The sequence below is a fragment of the Arachis ipaensis genome, chromosome B10 (assembly GCF_059453495.1).
Source record: "Arachis ipaensis isolate K30076 ecotype BB chromosome B10, ASM5945349v1, whole genome shotgun sequence".
NCBI classification, from domain to species: Eukaryota; Viridiplantae; Streptophyta; class Magnoliopsida; order Fabales; family Fabaceae; genus Arachis; species Arachis ipaensis.
In genome coordinates this window covers 61,671,879-61,687,750 of record NC_142435.1, presented here as the reverse complement: position 1 = coordinate 61,687,750, position 15,872 = coordinate 61,671,879, and the positions used below count along the sequence as shown (strand labels likewise).

The following is a 15,872-nucleotide window of genomic DNA, read 5'->3' as shown; positions in this document are numbered from 1 at the left end:
GCTTCTCCTTTTGGGTGCTTTGCCCCATGAGTTGGTAACAAAGCTATGATTCTAAATGTTTTGTTTTCAAGTATTACCACTTGATACATAAGCACCACAAGCATTTGATTTAGAGGACTTCATTAAGCTTATTTTTCTTTTCTTTTCTTGACTCTCTAATCATTGATGCTCAGAACCTTGAGCTTTGAGGGAGTGCTTTTGCACTTGAGCCTAGCCTTGACTTCTAAGTGTTTTGTTTTCAAGCATTTGGCTTGATACATAAACACCACAAGTACTTATCAAATAAATTGCCATTGGTACTCAGAGCCTTCAGCTTTCTCATTCTTTCCCTTTTTCTTTTTTTTTTTGCCTTAATTTGTATTTGCTTCTTCAAGGTTTTTATGATTTTCAAAAGATTTCACAAAATGTACTAGATAAAAACTTCAATTAAATAAAATCCAATGCAATTGAGCAACAATTAATCATACTAACTTTCCAAAACTTATATGCACATGCTAAACTCTTCTTTAATTCCTTGTTTGTTTATGATCATGATACTTTACTGCTTTAAGCTTTACAAAACTCAAGTTGGTAGTCATAATGGCATGGAAACATATTACAAATCAATATTCAATCTATGCTTATTCATACCACACATGCATACAGAGAATATAAAGACAATCATGCATTTTAAGTGCCGAAAACAAATGAAAAGAAAAGGAACTCTACAACCTTGTAGTTCATCTTCATTATTGTTGTCCTTTTTCCTCTATTCTTCCTCTTTCCCTTGCCAAACTCAGAATGCTTGCTCATCCTCAAGCAACAATTAGAACAATGGCTATGGGGCTAAGATGGATCATGAATATCTTATTCAATGAAATGTTAGTAGCACATGTGTTTTAAGCAAGGAAAATTAAAGATAATAATCAAGGCACAAGAGACAGAGACATTGTGATTGCAAACTTAAGAAGGTGAGCATAATACTTTGCATAAAGAATAAGTGGCACACCAAACTTAGTGTGACACTTTCACTTGGAATTGATGCAAGTATCTTGTAAGGATTAGAACCAAATTTTGTTGCATAGCAACACCAAACTTAGAATGCAACCACATGTCAATTTATTTGAAATAAAACCAAACGAAAGAAACTGTTATATGTTAAATACAATCACCAAGCCAAGAATATATCATGAATAAAGCTCTCTTGGTAGTGTATTAACAAACACAGTAAATAAAAGAAAGCATTTAAAACAAGGGAATGACTAAAAACAAAGAGAAAACTAAAATTGTCTAACTAAAAGAAAAATAATAGTGCAAAGAACATTATGATTATGCAAACAAGTGGTGTTGCTGAATGATTTGCATAGAAAAATAAGTGGCACACCAAACTTAGAATGTAACCATATGCCATTTTATTGAATTTAAACAAAATAAAGAAAGAGAACAAAGTATAGAAGAGAAACGTTACCTACTGTTGGCATGTTGTTCTTTACTTTCTTCCTCTTCTTCCAGTTTGTTAAGAGGAATGACCTCAAGGGAGGAGAAGATTCAGCTATTGTCCCCTGTCTTGGTCTCTCCTCAGCAAGCTTTCTTTTGTTAATGGCTTGATTGAGCTTGCTTGCTGGATTAGGGGGAGGATTACTTGTAGTTGACCTTCTTTTCTTCATGAATATTGTCCTTTGTAGCTTGGTCACAATCCTCTTCTCGGTGCTTTTGTTAATTGCCTTCACTTCCTTGTATCCAAGTCTTGGTGGTTGTGTGATTGTTGGAGTCTTCTTTTCATCAAGAGCCTCTTGTATTGATGGTTCCCTAAGCTCTTCCTCTGTGCACTTCTCTACTTCACTTGAGTGTGAATTCTCTTGAGTATCTTCCTCCATTTCTTCTTTATGATTTCCCATTAATTCCTTTGGAAGGGAGGTTTCATGTTCCTCTATCACCTCAAGGGCAGTTTTATTTTCAACCACCTCATTCTTCATTGAAAGTTCACTTGATGCAGTAGCCTCCTCATCTTGCTCTTCCACTTTATCCTTCACATCCATCAATTGGTCTTCATTTTCCTTGCTTCGCAATTCTAAGTGTTTCTCTGTGTCCTCCAATTTCTCATCCGTCTCCTGAGAAATGATTTCTAGTTCTCTCCAGAATTGTTGTTGTTTCTCCACAAGTCTGTTGAATCTGGACTCAAACATTGAGAATCTTTGGCTCGTGGAAGTTTGTGTTGGTTGTGAGTCTTGGGATGGTTTTTGTGTTGAGGCATAGTCAAGTGATGAAGAATTCTCAGATGAAAAACTGGAAGGTGAGGTTGGACAGTTTTGCATAAGTGAATTGAAGGCACGTTCAAGTGAAGATGGCTCTTGATAAGTGGAATATGGGCTCTCAAATGTTTTCTGGTTTTGCTCCTCCCAGCCACCATTAGAATGGCAGCTTGCATCATTTTGTGGTGGAGGAAGATATCCCATATGATTCTCTTGCTCATCTTGTGTTTCTAAAACAAATCTCCATGGATTAGAGTGCTCAGACTTTGTATTTTCTTGGTGATTTTCCCATCCACCATTAGAGATTTGTGATGGTGGGTGATATCCCAAAAAATTTGTTTGATCACAAGATGAGTTGAACTCCATTTGAATTTTGTAAAACACAACACCAATGAAAATTGAAGTCCATGTCTCAGAGAAGAACTTCTGAGTGAGGCAATAACTCAAACACCTTGATTTCAATTTAGAACAGAGAACAAAAACAAAAAAAAAATGCTTAATCTAGACTTCTCACCCACTTAATCATTGTTGATCTAAATCAATCCCCGGCTACGGCGCCAAAAACTTGATGGTATTTTTGTGGAAAAACGAATTTTCCAAAACACCTAAAACTTATCGGCAAGTGTACCGGGTTGTATCAAGTAGTAAAACTCACTTAAAGTGAGGTCGATCCCACAGGGATTGATGGATCAAGCAACTTTAGTGGGTGATTAGTTTAGTCAAGCTACCACTGAGTGATTTGAGTGACAATTGATGCAGTAGAAAGTAAATGACAAGAAATTATAAATTGCAGAAAGTAAATTGGACAGAAACTTAAAGAGCAAGAAATGTAAATTGCAAGAATCTTAAATGACAAGAAATATAAATTGCATGAAATATAAAGGGGAGTGGGTGCTGGAAATTAAAATTCAACAGGAAAGTGTAAATAGCAATCAAACAGAGAAGTAAAAGATGCAAAATCATGCAACAGATCTAAACAGAAAAGGAAAATGCGTTGAAGAATTTTAAAGACAAAAAAGCAGTGCTTAATTTGCAGCAATTTAAAAGTGGTTCAAGATCTCAGGAGTGGAAGAGACTAGAAAACAAGCCTAGATCTCAAATCCTTCCTTGATCCAACAAGAACAATTTCAAAATGAAAATGGAAGAGTAAATTGCAGAAAAAGAACAAGAGAAGTTGCAGATGGAGAATGAAAACAGAATTCCTTCCAATCTCAATCCAAAATTTCAAAACAGAGAAGAAAACTAAGAAAGAAAGCAAAATGAAAACTAAAGAGTGCACAACTCCCTATTGGAGCTAGCCTCTTTTCTAATCCAGCTTATTTTGTGCTCTTTTTGCTTCTTTTTCTTCTTATTTCCTACAAAGTTTATCAAATCAAAAGATCAAAGAAATATACCATTTAAGAACCAAAGAATGCAATATTTAAGCACTAATTATAAATTTCTTGTATGAAAAAGCATAGAAAAACATGACATGGTGACATGTCATCACCCATTTGTTGTGTTTTTCGTCATTGTTTACAAGCCAGTTAACCAACCCACTAACTGTTTGATATATTGCATCACTTGCACTGACAGCATTCCTAACAAGAGTAATTTCTCCATTCAATTTTCTCTTGCTTTTTGCCTTGTTGGTTGTATGACAGGTAGAAGAAGCGGGGCTTCAACTTCCTTTGATTTTGAACCTGAGAGGACCTTCCTTAGATTAAGGAGGGAAGCAAGAGGAAAGAGAGTCGTTGGTGCTGAGGAGGAGGAAGAGTACTTTGAACCAGACATGGAGGAGAACCACCATGAAGAAAAGGCTCACAACCATGCTAGAGAAGGACCAGTAAATCATGCTGGGCAAGAGAGAAGTGTTCTAGGCTCTTATATTAATCCAAACCCAGGAAACTGTGGAAGTAGCATCCAAAAGCCAACCATATATGCCAATAACTTTGAACTAAAAGCCCAGCTTATCACCCTGGTTTAGAACAACTGTGCATTCAGAGGAAGTGTGATACTGTGAAGTCTAATGATGTTCATCCTGACACCTATAGACTGCTTTTGTTTCCCTTTTCAGTCAAGGATAAGGCATCCAAATGGTTGGAATCCTTCCTGAAGGAGAGTGTAACAACTTGGGAAGATGTGGTAAATAAATTTTTGGCGAGATTCTACCCTCCTAAAAGAATTAACAGGTTGAGAGCTGAGGTATAAACCTTCAGGCAACAAAATGGGTGAAACTCTCTATGAAGCATGGGAGAGGTTTAAGGACTTAACAAGAAGGTGCCCACCAGATATGTTCAATGAATGGGTGCAGTTACACATTTTCTATGAGGGTCTTTCTTACGAATCAAAGAAGACAGTAGACCACTTATCCGGGGGATCTCTGAACAAGAAGAAGACCATTGAAGAAGCTATAAATGTCATCGAGACTGTAGCTAAAAATGATTACTTCTATGCTTCTGAAAGGGGCAGCACTAGAGGAGTGATGGAGCTGAACAACATGGACGCACTGTTGGCTCAAAACAAGATGATCACCAAGCAGCTGGCTGACCTTACCAAGAAGATGGAAAGGAACCAGGTGGCAGTAGTCACCACCTCATCAACAGCTCAAGAAGGAGTGAATGTAGAGGATGAGGGTGACCAGGAACAAGCCAACTACATTGGGAACTCACCTAGGCAGACCCATGATCCATACTCCAAAACTTATAATCCTGGTTAGAAGAACCACCCAAATTTTGGATAGGAAAATCAACAAGATCAAGGCCAAGATCAGGGACGTCACAACCCCAACAACAATGCAACTCATCAATATTCCACACAGAGATCATATCAGCACCCATCCAACAATACCTCTTAACATCCATATCAAAACCAAAATGGCCCTTCTCATCCCTCCAATATCAACCCACCATCACCATCCGAAGATCAGCTCTCAAGGATTGAGACTCTACTTAAACGTATATGCAAAGAAGTTTAAGACAGTAAAATGTTCCAAGAGAAAGTGCGATCCAATATGTAGAATCAAGATGTTACCATCAAGAAACTTGAAACACAAATTGGCTACCTATTTAAGCAAGTTCCCAGCCACAACCTTTGCAGCAACATTGATTCAAACCCAAGGGAGGAGTGTCAGGCTATCACCCTCAGATGTGGGAAGGAATTGAAGGAGACCTCCAAGAAACCACAAGAAGAGGACTCAAATGAAAAGGAAAAGGAACAAGATGAAGTTCAAGTTCCCACTTCCAATTCACATCAAGAAGGAGAAGTGCTGAAGCCATACATTCCAAAAGTCCCATACCCTCAGCAATTGAAGAAAAAGGGGGATGACAGCCAGTTCGCAAAATTTTTAGAAATCTTCAAGAAACTACAGATTAACATACCCTTTGCTGAAGCAATAGAGCAAATGCCGCTCTATGCCAAGTTCTTGAAGGAATTGATGACCAAGAAGAGAAGCTGGAAGAACAACGAGACTGTGGTACTAACCGAAGAATGTAGTGCCATCATTCAGCAAAAACTACCCTAGAAATTAAAGGATCCTAGGAGCTTCCAGATTCCTTGTATTATAGGGGAAATCACAATGGAAAAGGCTCTATGTGAATTAGGAGCTAGCATAAATCTGATGCCCGTAGCAATGATGAGAAAAATGAGGATTGAGGAGGTCAAGCCAACAAAAATGGCCCTACAACTGGCAGACCGATCATTCAAGTTTCCCCACGGTATAGTAGAAGACTTGTTAGTGAAGGTAGGAGACTTTATCTTCCCAGCAAACTTTGTAGTATTGGATATGAAGGAAGGAGCCAAGCAGTGGCGGAACTTGAAACAAAATTTTGGGGGGGCGAGATAGAAAATAATTGTCAAAATGTTTTTGATATGGACCCCATTTAAGATAAGCTCGTCTAATATCATCTCTCTGGTTTGGGTGATATTGCCAAATTTAAAGCCGTTTCTCAAGATCTCGTTCCAAAAACTTAAGGTTAAAGTCATCAGATGTAACTTTTTGAAATTTTGAAGGTTATATCTCACTTTCTTCGTGATTCATTAAAGTAGAATAACTATCTACATGTGTTGATATTGTAAAAGTTATATGTTCTCCTTCTTAAATATTAGCCTTCTTCTTAAAAAATGTATCAATTCTTTGATTTTTCATTATTATTTTATACAAAAATTTGAATAGATATCCAGTAAAATATGTAAAAAAGTTAGAAGGACAAATATTAAAATTTATAATATTTATTGAATTTTTTTATCAATTTATACAAATACAATAATATTAATACTTATTGAATGTTCTATTATTTTTTATCATATAAAAAATTAAATAAAATAAATAGTAAAATATAAAATAATATTAAATTAAATAAATAAAAAATATCTAATTTTTTATATTTGAACTTAAAGATAGAGAGAGTGTTGTTTATTGAACTTATTAGATACTTTAAGTCATAGTAAAGTATTTAAGTTAATTGAACTATTTTCTATCTTTTGAAAAAGTACTACTAAGTTTTTTATAAAAAGTTTGGGGGGGCCATGGCCCCCTTTGTCTGAACTAAGCTCCACCACTGGAGCCAAGGCTTCTATCATCTTGGAAAGACCATTCTTAGCCACTGCTAGAGCTATCATTGATGTCCAAAAAGGTGAACTTACCCTTAGACTACACAATGAGAAGATGATATTCAATGTGTTCAAGGCCATGAGTTACCCACAAGAACCATTGGGAGAACGTATGAGGTTGGATTCACTGGAAGATGCAGTACAAGAGACTTTTGAAGAAGAAGAACTTGAGGAGTTAACAGAAGACGAGGAATCAGAATCAAGCGAAGAGGCTGCAACAGCTGAGGGTCAAGTTCAGGGTACACTAAAGGAGGAGAATGAAAGAAAAGAAGCACCCAAACTTGAACTCAAGGAACTGCCGCCCACTCTCAAATATGCATATTTAGGAGAGAATGAAAGTTACCCAGTGATCATAAACTCAGCCCTCAGCCAAGAACAAGAGGAGGAACTACTCCAAGTATTACAAAAGCATAAAGATGCCATTGGATGGACCCTCGCTGACTTGAAAGGAATCAGTTCGGCCATATGCATGCATAAGATACTGTTGGAAGATGATGCCAAACCCTCCATCTAACCCCAAAGGAGGCTGAATCCAATCATGAAAGAAGTGGTACAGAGGGAAGTCATGAAGCTATGGCAGGGAGGGGTAATCTACCCAATTTCGGATAGCCCATGGGTCAGCACCGTCCAAGTGGTCCCCAAGAAAGGAGGAATCACTGTAGTACCCAATGAAAGAAACGAACTCATCTCTACAAGAATGGTCATTGGATGGAGGATGTGTATTGACTACAGAAAACTCAATGAAGCTACAAGAAAAGATCACTTCCCACTCCCGTTCATGGATCAGATGCTGGAAAGACTCGCAAGACACGCATATTACTGTTTTCTCGATGGTTACTCAGGATATAATCAAATAATGGTTGATCCGGGAAACCAGGAGAAAACGTCATTTACTTGCCCATATGGAGTGTTTGCATACAGGCGCATGCCATTTGGGTTATGTAATGCTCTTGCAACGTTTCAATGCTGCATGCTTTCTATCTTTTCAGATATGATAGAGAAATTCATTGAAGTCTTTATGGATGACTTTTCAGTATTCGGAGATTCCTTTTCTAATAGCTTAAATCACCTTGCCTTGGTATTAAAAAGATATCAAGAGACCAATCTGGTCTTGAATTGGGAAAAATGACACTTTATGGTGACAGGACGAATAGTCCTTGGCCATAAGGTTTCTAACACTACAAGAAAAACACCCATTCAGGTACACTTGAAAAGTGTAGCCAAAAGTGAAAAAAAATGATGCCTTAGGCTACGGCTACGCTTTTTGGGCTACGGCTACGCTTTTTGGGGTGATTCTTATTCGGCCGTTGCCTATTCTCAAAGGCTACGCTTTTCTGCACCCAGGGCTACGCTTTTGGCGTTTGGGAATAGGCTACGCTTTTCAAGTGATGCTGTCTAGGACCAAAGGCTACGCTTTTCAGCTTTCATTTTTCCAGAATAGGCTACGCTTTTCAACGCTACTGCATCACTTGTAAAGCGTAGCCACATTGTATACCATAGCTACTTTTTATAAGCGTAGCCTTAGGTCCCTCTTTTTTTTTGTATACTATAGCTACTATATATAAGTGTAGCCTTAGGTCCCTCATTGTTTTTTTTTTATTTTCTATATATATATATATATTCTAATAATTTTTTTTTTCTAAAACCTAATATTTAGTAATATGATTATATATATAATCCTATTTTTTTTAATTAAATTAGTCAAAATTTATAAAATAAAAATAAATACATAATAATACCATACAATATTCTTTAAATAATAAAAATTATCCTTTAACAAAATATATTTATAATGAACTAAAAATATTGGGATGATCATAAATGAGTATTTATACATCTCACACTAAATTAAACATACCCATATCAAAATATACATTAGATCACTTAGAATTTACTACTAATAAACTATAAAAAACCAAAATATTGTATCCTACATAAGTATCTTCTAATAAAAGTTATTAATCTTCTGATAGAAGAGAAAAAAACAAATTGATGTCAAATAGAGCACCTAACATCTGCGACTGAATTGAACATATATTGAAACAAATTCTTGACGAAGACTGGGTGAGCAGAGAGCAGAGAAGCATTGGCGGTGTTCCCAGTTCCAAATGGAGACTCGATCTGAATTATCGGCGGTTACCATTCATGGAATGCATCAGATGCAACTGGATCTTAATGCTCAATCTGCAGCAAATCAACAATTTATCATCATAATTAATAACTTCAAACAAATTCACTACCAAATCGAGAATCAAATAAACATGCTAATTGTGTACATTCCAAAAATAATGTAGAAGCCATGTCACACCCCTAATTATTTCCTGCATTCATGTTACATTACATATATTACTTTTGCAACTCAATCAAACTCAGTTCATTAATAGAGAACTATGATCGGAATCTTAAATTGGAATGAACAAAACAAAAATGGACATATCAAAGCTGCATCTTCTGGCAATTATTAGAACCAATTGACCAACTCTAACTATGCCAACAATGGCCTCAACCATTAAAATTTGAAGGACTTTAGGCAGTGAATAGCTTTGGTTATAGCTCTCTTCACAGACACAAGAATACCAGTAGCTATGACAATGCAACTAAAAGAAAGAGTCATGCTAATCTCAGCTTTCACAGACACAAGAATACCACATAGAACTGCAACCAAGCACCCAAACTCCAACAACCTCATTGTGCCAACTCCAATACTTCACATCCTCGAGATCTGTTTCATAATCCAAATGATGACACAGTTGAGTTAGACTGAAAAAAAAAAAGAAAGAAGGTTAGTTCCAATGTGACACTGATCCGAGTAAATCAGCTGAACGTACATTGGCAGTTGGTGTTTAAAATAATATAACTTCCGAGAACATAGAAAAGGATCAGCAACTCATTCATATATGGTGTTTTGTAAAATGTAAATTGTAGTCATATTGAAAGTCATTAGCAAATCTTCTATTTTGCTTTTTAATTGATATCAAAATTCAGGAAACAGAATGACATATAGTAAGCATAAGAAGCAAAAATACACTGGGAAAGACCTGCTTATCATGCACATATTTTTACTATTGATTTTAAATTTAAAAAAAAATCAGCAAGCTCATACGACCATTGCTACACTTATGAGCAATACTTATCTTCAAGAAATGGGAAAGAGCAGCAATAGGGGACTGAACCGGCTACTTAGAATTTATAAACATGCAAGGGTACAGCTCTTGAATCAAATTCCTTCCTGTCGAGTTCTACAATGATCAGAATTTCAAACTAATCAACACTAACTTTTGAAACTAAAATAACTGTTATAACAGATGCTAGTCTAATAGATATAGTGCAGCAAATTGTCAAAATTTGAAACAAATAAACTAACTTCTGATTTCTAACTAAAATTCCATTTGATACAAAAAATTAATTTTGATAGTCGATTTTATATAAGTATCCTTTATTCTTCTAGTGTCACATGCAACATAAGTAGTAGTATCCTAAAGCCTAATTTGACCAAGAAATTTTATACCAGAATAATAGGTACACCCATGTTACAGTGCAAATTTAAAAAAAGATGAATCAAGTAGTAGTATGCAACATATTATGTCCTTTTATGATGTGCATGCGATGTTTGATCCAAGAGAAAAGGAAAAAAGGAATTTATCAAAGTACTGTGACATGATAGAACATAAAAGAAGTTGAAAGAATTTCCCAAAAAGATGAATCAAAAGAAGTGACTTAAAAATATTTTTACCTTGGATTTGGATTGCCCTTAACTACTTTTTGGCCATACTTCCTCCATCTGTAGCCATCATCAAGGATATCTATGTCACTTGTTGTCTGAACCACAACCCTTGGTTCTCTCACTGTTCTACTTCCACCTCCTGATATTCCCTCATTTTCCCCTTCAATTTTCCTGCATAATTCATAACAACATTAGACCATGAAATGAACTTTGGGTTATTAACCACATAAAGTAGATAATAATATATAATTAAGATCAGGCTAAAACCAAAAACAGCAACAAAAAATCAGAAGTATTTCTGACATAGCTGAAATTCTTTGGATAATAATGAAAATAAGAAAAAGGATGGAACTAAAAATTTACCATCTTTTGGCATCAGGTTCATCATCATCATAATCATCTCCACTTGATTTACACCTCTGAGAGCTTTGTTCAAAATCATCATCCCCAACTGAAATTGAGGAGTTCTCAAGGGTGGCAATAGAATCCATTTGTCCACTACCATGTGTATAAGATTGATGATCAGTCACCTCAGAGTTGTTCATTTGATTGGAGGGAGCAATTGCAAAAGCAGTAGAATTAGAAGAAGATGAAGAGTTTCTCCTAGTATTCTGAGGCTTAGGGTGATTATGAGTACCCTTATAAACAATCTCTGTGATTTGTCCATCCAAGGATCTCTCAACTTTCTTCTTTGTTGGGCAATTCGGGAATGTGCATTTATAGTAACTTCTTGGATTCTCACTACCTTTCACTTGTTTCTGACCATATTTTCTCCAATTGTAACCATCATCTGATCTTCTGCTTAGAGTCTGAGATTGTGGCTGGTAATTGTTGTTGCTGCTGTAATCTGATTGGAACCCATTGTTGTTTTGGTTGGAACAAGTGTTTTAATATTACACACATAACACATTAAATCATTCACCTATTCAAGAAATCAACTTCAGTCTCAGAAAAGAATTACCATAAGAATCAGCAACTGAGGGAAAAATTATAGTTTTAGTCAAAAGGGGTATAAGTAACTATAATGTCCCCATTTTTATAGATGAATACCTAAATTTCTACAATGGAGATGTCAAACAATCAGATTTCTACAACTGAGGCATCCTAAACCTAATTCATACCTGAAGTAGAAGATCTTGTGCTTGAAAATGATGAAGAAGTTGCAGAAGACAAATTAAACTCTCTTTGGGGTTATTGCTGAGAAGCACCTGAGATAATATTTATTCTGATGAGGAAACCATAAAACTAGCAAGGAATCAGAAATTTTCTTAACAAAGTCCACAAACTCTTTGTATCACTTCTGTACAAAACAGGAATTATTGTTATTAATATCATTAATTTCTTATACTATGTTCTGTATTAATTATTAATTTAAAAAAGCTTTTAAATATATCAGTATATCAATATTTTAATAAATTTTAATTATTAATTTTAATTATATATATTATAGCTTAAATAACATAGTCTTTTTATATTTATTGGTATTTACAAGGTTATTGCCTTTGTTGAAGGCTCACCTGATATAGCTACATAAACAGGATTGTATATGATTGGTTTTCATGTTAATCAGATTTCTTTCTTTCAATTCAATTTACAATTCAGCTTACCTTTCTTCTTCCTCTTCTACTTCTTCTCTACTCCTTGTCTTCTTTTCATTCTTTATATTCTTCACACCATTTATGTTTCTAGCTAACCAAGAAACCGTTCAAACTGCAAGAACTCTGTGAGAAACAGGAAGCTGAAAACAGAGAAACGTAAGCCAACTTATTCATTGAGAAATCACAAAAACAAAAGCTTATTAACGCTGCATTTGGATTCAGTCTCAGAAACAAAAATACAGAGAAAATAGACAAGCTAAATCACAGTTCACAAACCCTAAAATACCACACATCTTCATCAACAACAGCATGCATGTTATCAAATTACAGTTCACAAACCCATATTTCAGAGATTAAAAGCTCCAAATTAAAACCCCTAAAATAGGAACCCTAAGCCACTGATCAATTTCAGAAGCAAATAGAAATTAATACATACCTATTCAATGATGTGAGCACAACGAAGACGATGATGAGAAGCACAGAGATGACGATGGTGAGAGCGGCGCAGCGACGATGGTGAGGGCCGCATAGCGACGATGGTGAGGCGGCACAGCGATGATTAGTGCAAGCGATGGCGAAGAGGAGTGACGACGGTCAACGTGGAGAGTAGTGCAGGTGAGTTGTGAGTGGGAGGCGACGACTCTCAATGGCGAGAGTGAGAGGGTTTCCGCTTGTAGTGAGAGGGTCAATGGCGAGAGTGAGAGGGTCAATGGAGAGACCGAGAGTGAGAGGGTCAATGGCGAGAGTGAAGAGAGTGAGTGGAGGGCGACGATGGTGAGCTATCGAGGGTGACTGAGCTATCGAGGGTTTATGAAGATGAAGGTGACTGAGCTATCGAAGGTGACTGAGACTCAAGAAGTTTGCTAAGTTTTACTAAGTGTTAAGGTGATCAGTTTGCTTTCAGGAAAAACAAGGAAAAAATTACTAAGTGTTAAAGTTTTTGGCTCTAGAGACATTAGGCATCACTTTTAAAACGCACCCAAAACTTAATAAATAGGCTATCCTTTAAAAGCGTCTCCTTTGATACGAAAAGTGAACCTATAGATATCAACCTACGGCTACGCTTTATAAGTGATATCTTTAATATCTAAGGCTACGCTTTTTAAATGATGCCGCATTTGTGTATCTTTTTCTCTTATAAAAAGGCAACACGGAGAAAAGCATAGCCTATTCTATGAATAGGCTACACTTTTCAAATGTAGCCTAAAAAAAGTGTGGCTGAATGGGTGTTTTTCTTGTAGTGTAACCAAGGCATTAAGGTAGACAGAGCTAAGGTGGAACTCATTGAAAAATTACCCCCACCAAGTGATGTCAAGGCAATTAGGAGATTTTTAGGGGATGCTGGCTTTTACAGAAGATTTATTAAAGATTTTTCAAAGATAGCCAAGCCCTTAAGCAATCTCCTTGTATCTGACACACCATTCATCTTTGATGAGAAGTGCATGCTAGCATTCGAAAACTTAAAAAATAGGCTATCCTCCGCCCCTATCATTTCTCCACCAGATTGGAACTTACCATTCGAACTGATGTGTGATGCATCTGATTTTGTAGTTGGGGCAGTATTAGGACAGAGGAAAGATAATTTAGTCCATGTAATATACTATGCCAGCAAGGTCCTCAATGACACTCAAAGATATTATACCACTACTGAAAAGGAATTGCTGGCAATAGTTTTTGCATTTGACAAGTTTAGATCATACCTCATTGGTTCCAAAGAATTCAATATTGAGATTAGAGACAAGAAAGGAGTAGAGAACAAGGTAGCAGATCACCTATCCAGAATCCCTCATGACAAAGGTGGAACACATGATGCAAGTGTAAATGAGTTCTTCTCAGATGAGCAGTTAATGACGATTCACAAAGCACCCTGGTTTGCAGACATTGCCATTTTCAAGGCAATTGGGGCTTTGTCTCCAGAGATCAACAAACATCAAAAAAGAAAACTCATCAATGATGCTAAATATTTTTTCTGGGATGAGCCATATCTCTTCAAGAAGTGTTTAGATGGAATCCTGAGAAGATGTGTTTCAGAAGAAGAGGGACGAGAGGTCCTATGGAACTGCCATGGCTCGTGCTATAGAGGCCACTTTGGAGGGGAAAGAACTGCAGCCAAGGTGCTACAAAGTGGATTCTTTTGGCCCACCCTTTTCAAGGATGCCAAAGAACTAGTAAAGAACTGCAATGAATGCCAAAGAGCTGGAAACTTACCCAAAAGAAATGAGATGCCACAGAATTCCATCTTTGAGCTGGAACTGTTCGATGTGTGGGGAATCGATTTCATGGGACCATTCCCAACCTCATATTCAAACAAGTATATCTTGGTAGCAGTGGATTACGTGTCCAAGTGGGTAGAGGCTATTGCAACCCCAACAAATGATAACAAGGTGGTCATGAACTTCCTCAGAAAGAATATCTTTAGCCGATTCGGAGTCCCACGAGCGCTCATCAGTGATAGAGGGAGCCATTTTTGTAACAGACCACTAGAAGCTTTTCTCCTACGATACGGGGTAAAACACAAGGTTGCCATGCCTTACCACCCCTAAACAAGTGGGAAAACCGAGATATCTAACAGAGAGATAAAAAGGATTCTGGAGAAGACTGTAGGAGCATCAAGAAAGGACTGGTCGAAGAAGCTAGATAATGCTCTTTGGGCATACAGAACGACATTCAAAACACCAATCGGGATGTACCCATATCAACTGGTGTATGGAAAGGCCTATCATTTACCATTGGAGCTGGATCACAAAGCCCTATGGGCTCTCAAGTTACTAAATTTTGATAGAATTGCTGCTGGTGAAAAAAGGGTCTTACAGCTGCAGGAAATGGAGGAGTTTATATCTCAAGCCTATAAAAATGCCAAGATCTATAAAGAAAAGGTGAAGAGAAGGCACGACCTCAATCTGACACCCAAGAGCTTCGAAAAAGGAAAGCAAGTGCTCCTCTACAACTCCAAATTGAGACTTTTTCCTGGAAAACTCAAATCAAGGTGGTCAAGACCCTTTCTTGGCACAAAGGTCTCGCCGTATGCACACATAGAAATCATGGAGGAAAGTTCAAAGAGGAATTTCACTGTAAACGGACAAAGGCTCAAACACTACATGGGCAACATGGGGAAAAACCCCAAAATGAAGTATCATCTCAACTAATGGAGAAATCATCGAGCTAGCGACGCTAAAAGAGTACTTCGTTGGGAGGCAACCCAACCTAAGGTAGTTTCCTTTTCATGATCATTTCAATAAAGTTACAAGTAGTTTTCCCTGTATTGTGAGGAGCTAAGTTTGGTGTTGCACACCAAAACAATCCAAGAGTGAATGTGTAATTCTAAGTTTGGTGTTCCACCAAAGATTTCAGTTAGAATCACACTACACCTCTTCAATGAGAAGTTGCTAGCCCCAACCAATCAGGGAAACCACTTAACAATAGTTTAGTTTCTATTTCATAGTCGTTTTATTAATAAAAGCACATGAGGTTCTCTGCATGTATTGAATCTATTGCATTAAGCAAGGAACTAAGTTTGATGTTCACACACCAAATTAAGTTCAGAAATTCACAAGCATACATGCATGCTAACTATTTCTCAAGTGCTTTGGGAACAAGTAACTTCCAATAACTTTGCAGGAATTCAATGAATCTTCTGGAAAAACGGTGCACCATTATCCAAGGAGGCGAAGAAGGATGCAAAAGCTATGGATAATGACAACAAAGGGAGAGCTAGAAGTCACCACCAAA

At 36.8% G+C, this 15,872-nt stretch overlaps 1 protein-coding gene and 1 non-coding gene across 2 annotated transcripts; both read right to left on the bottom strand.

Annotated features, from left to right (window-relative positions):
• Positions 1 to 4,400: 4,400 nt before the first annotated feature.
• LOC148580257 (small nucleolar RNA R71) lies at positions 4,401 to 4,508 on the bottom strand. Its single transcript, XR_015895756.1, has one exon. It is a non-coding gene; the product is annotated as a small nucleolar RNA R71 (small nucleolar RNA).
• Positions 4,509 to 10,547: 6,039 nt separating this feature from the next.
• On the bottom strand, positions 10,548 to 11,414 carry LOC107621821 (WRKY transcription factor WRKY24-like; the record flags this gene model as incomplete). Its single annotated transcript, XM_016323810.3, has 2 exons — positions 10,548 to 10,716; positions 10,909 to 11,414. Coding segments are annotated over 2 exons (672 nt in total), but the record flags the coding sequence as incomplete, so codon positions are not given.
• Between the last annotated feature and the right edge of the window lie 4,458 nt (positions 11,415 to 15,872).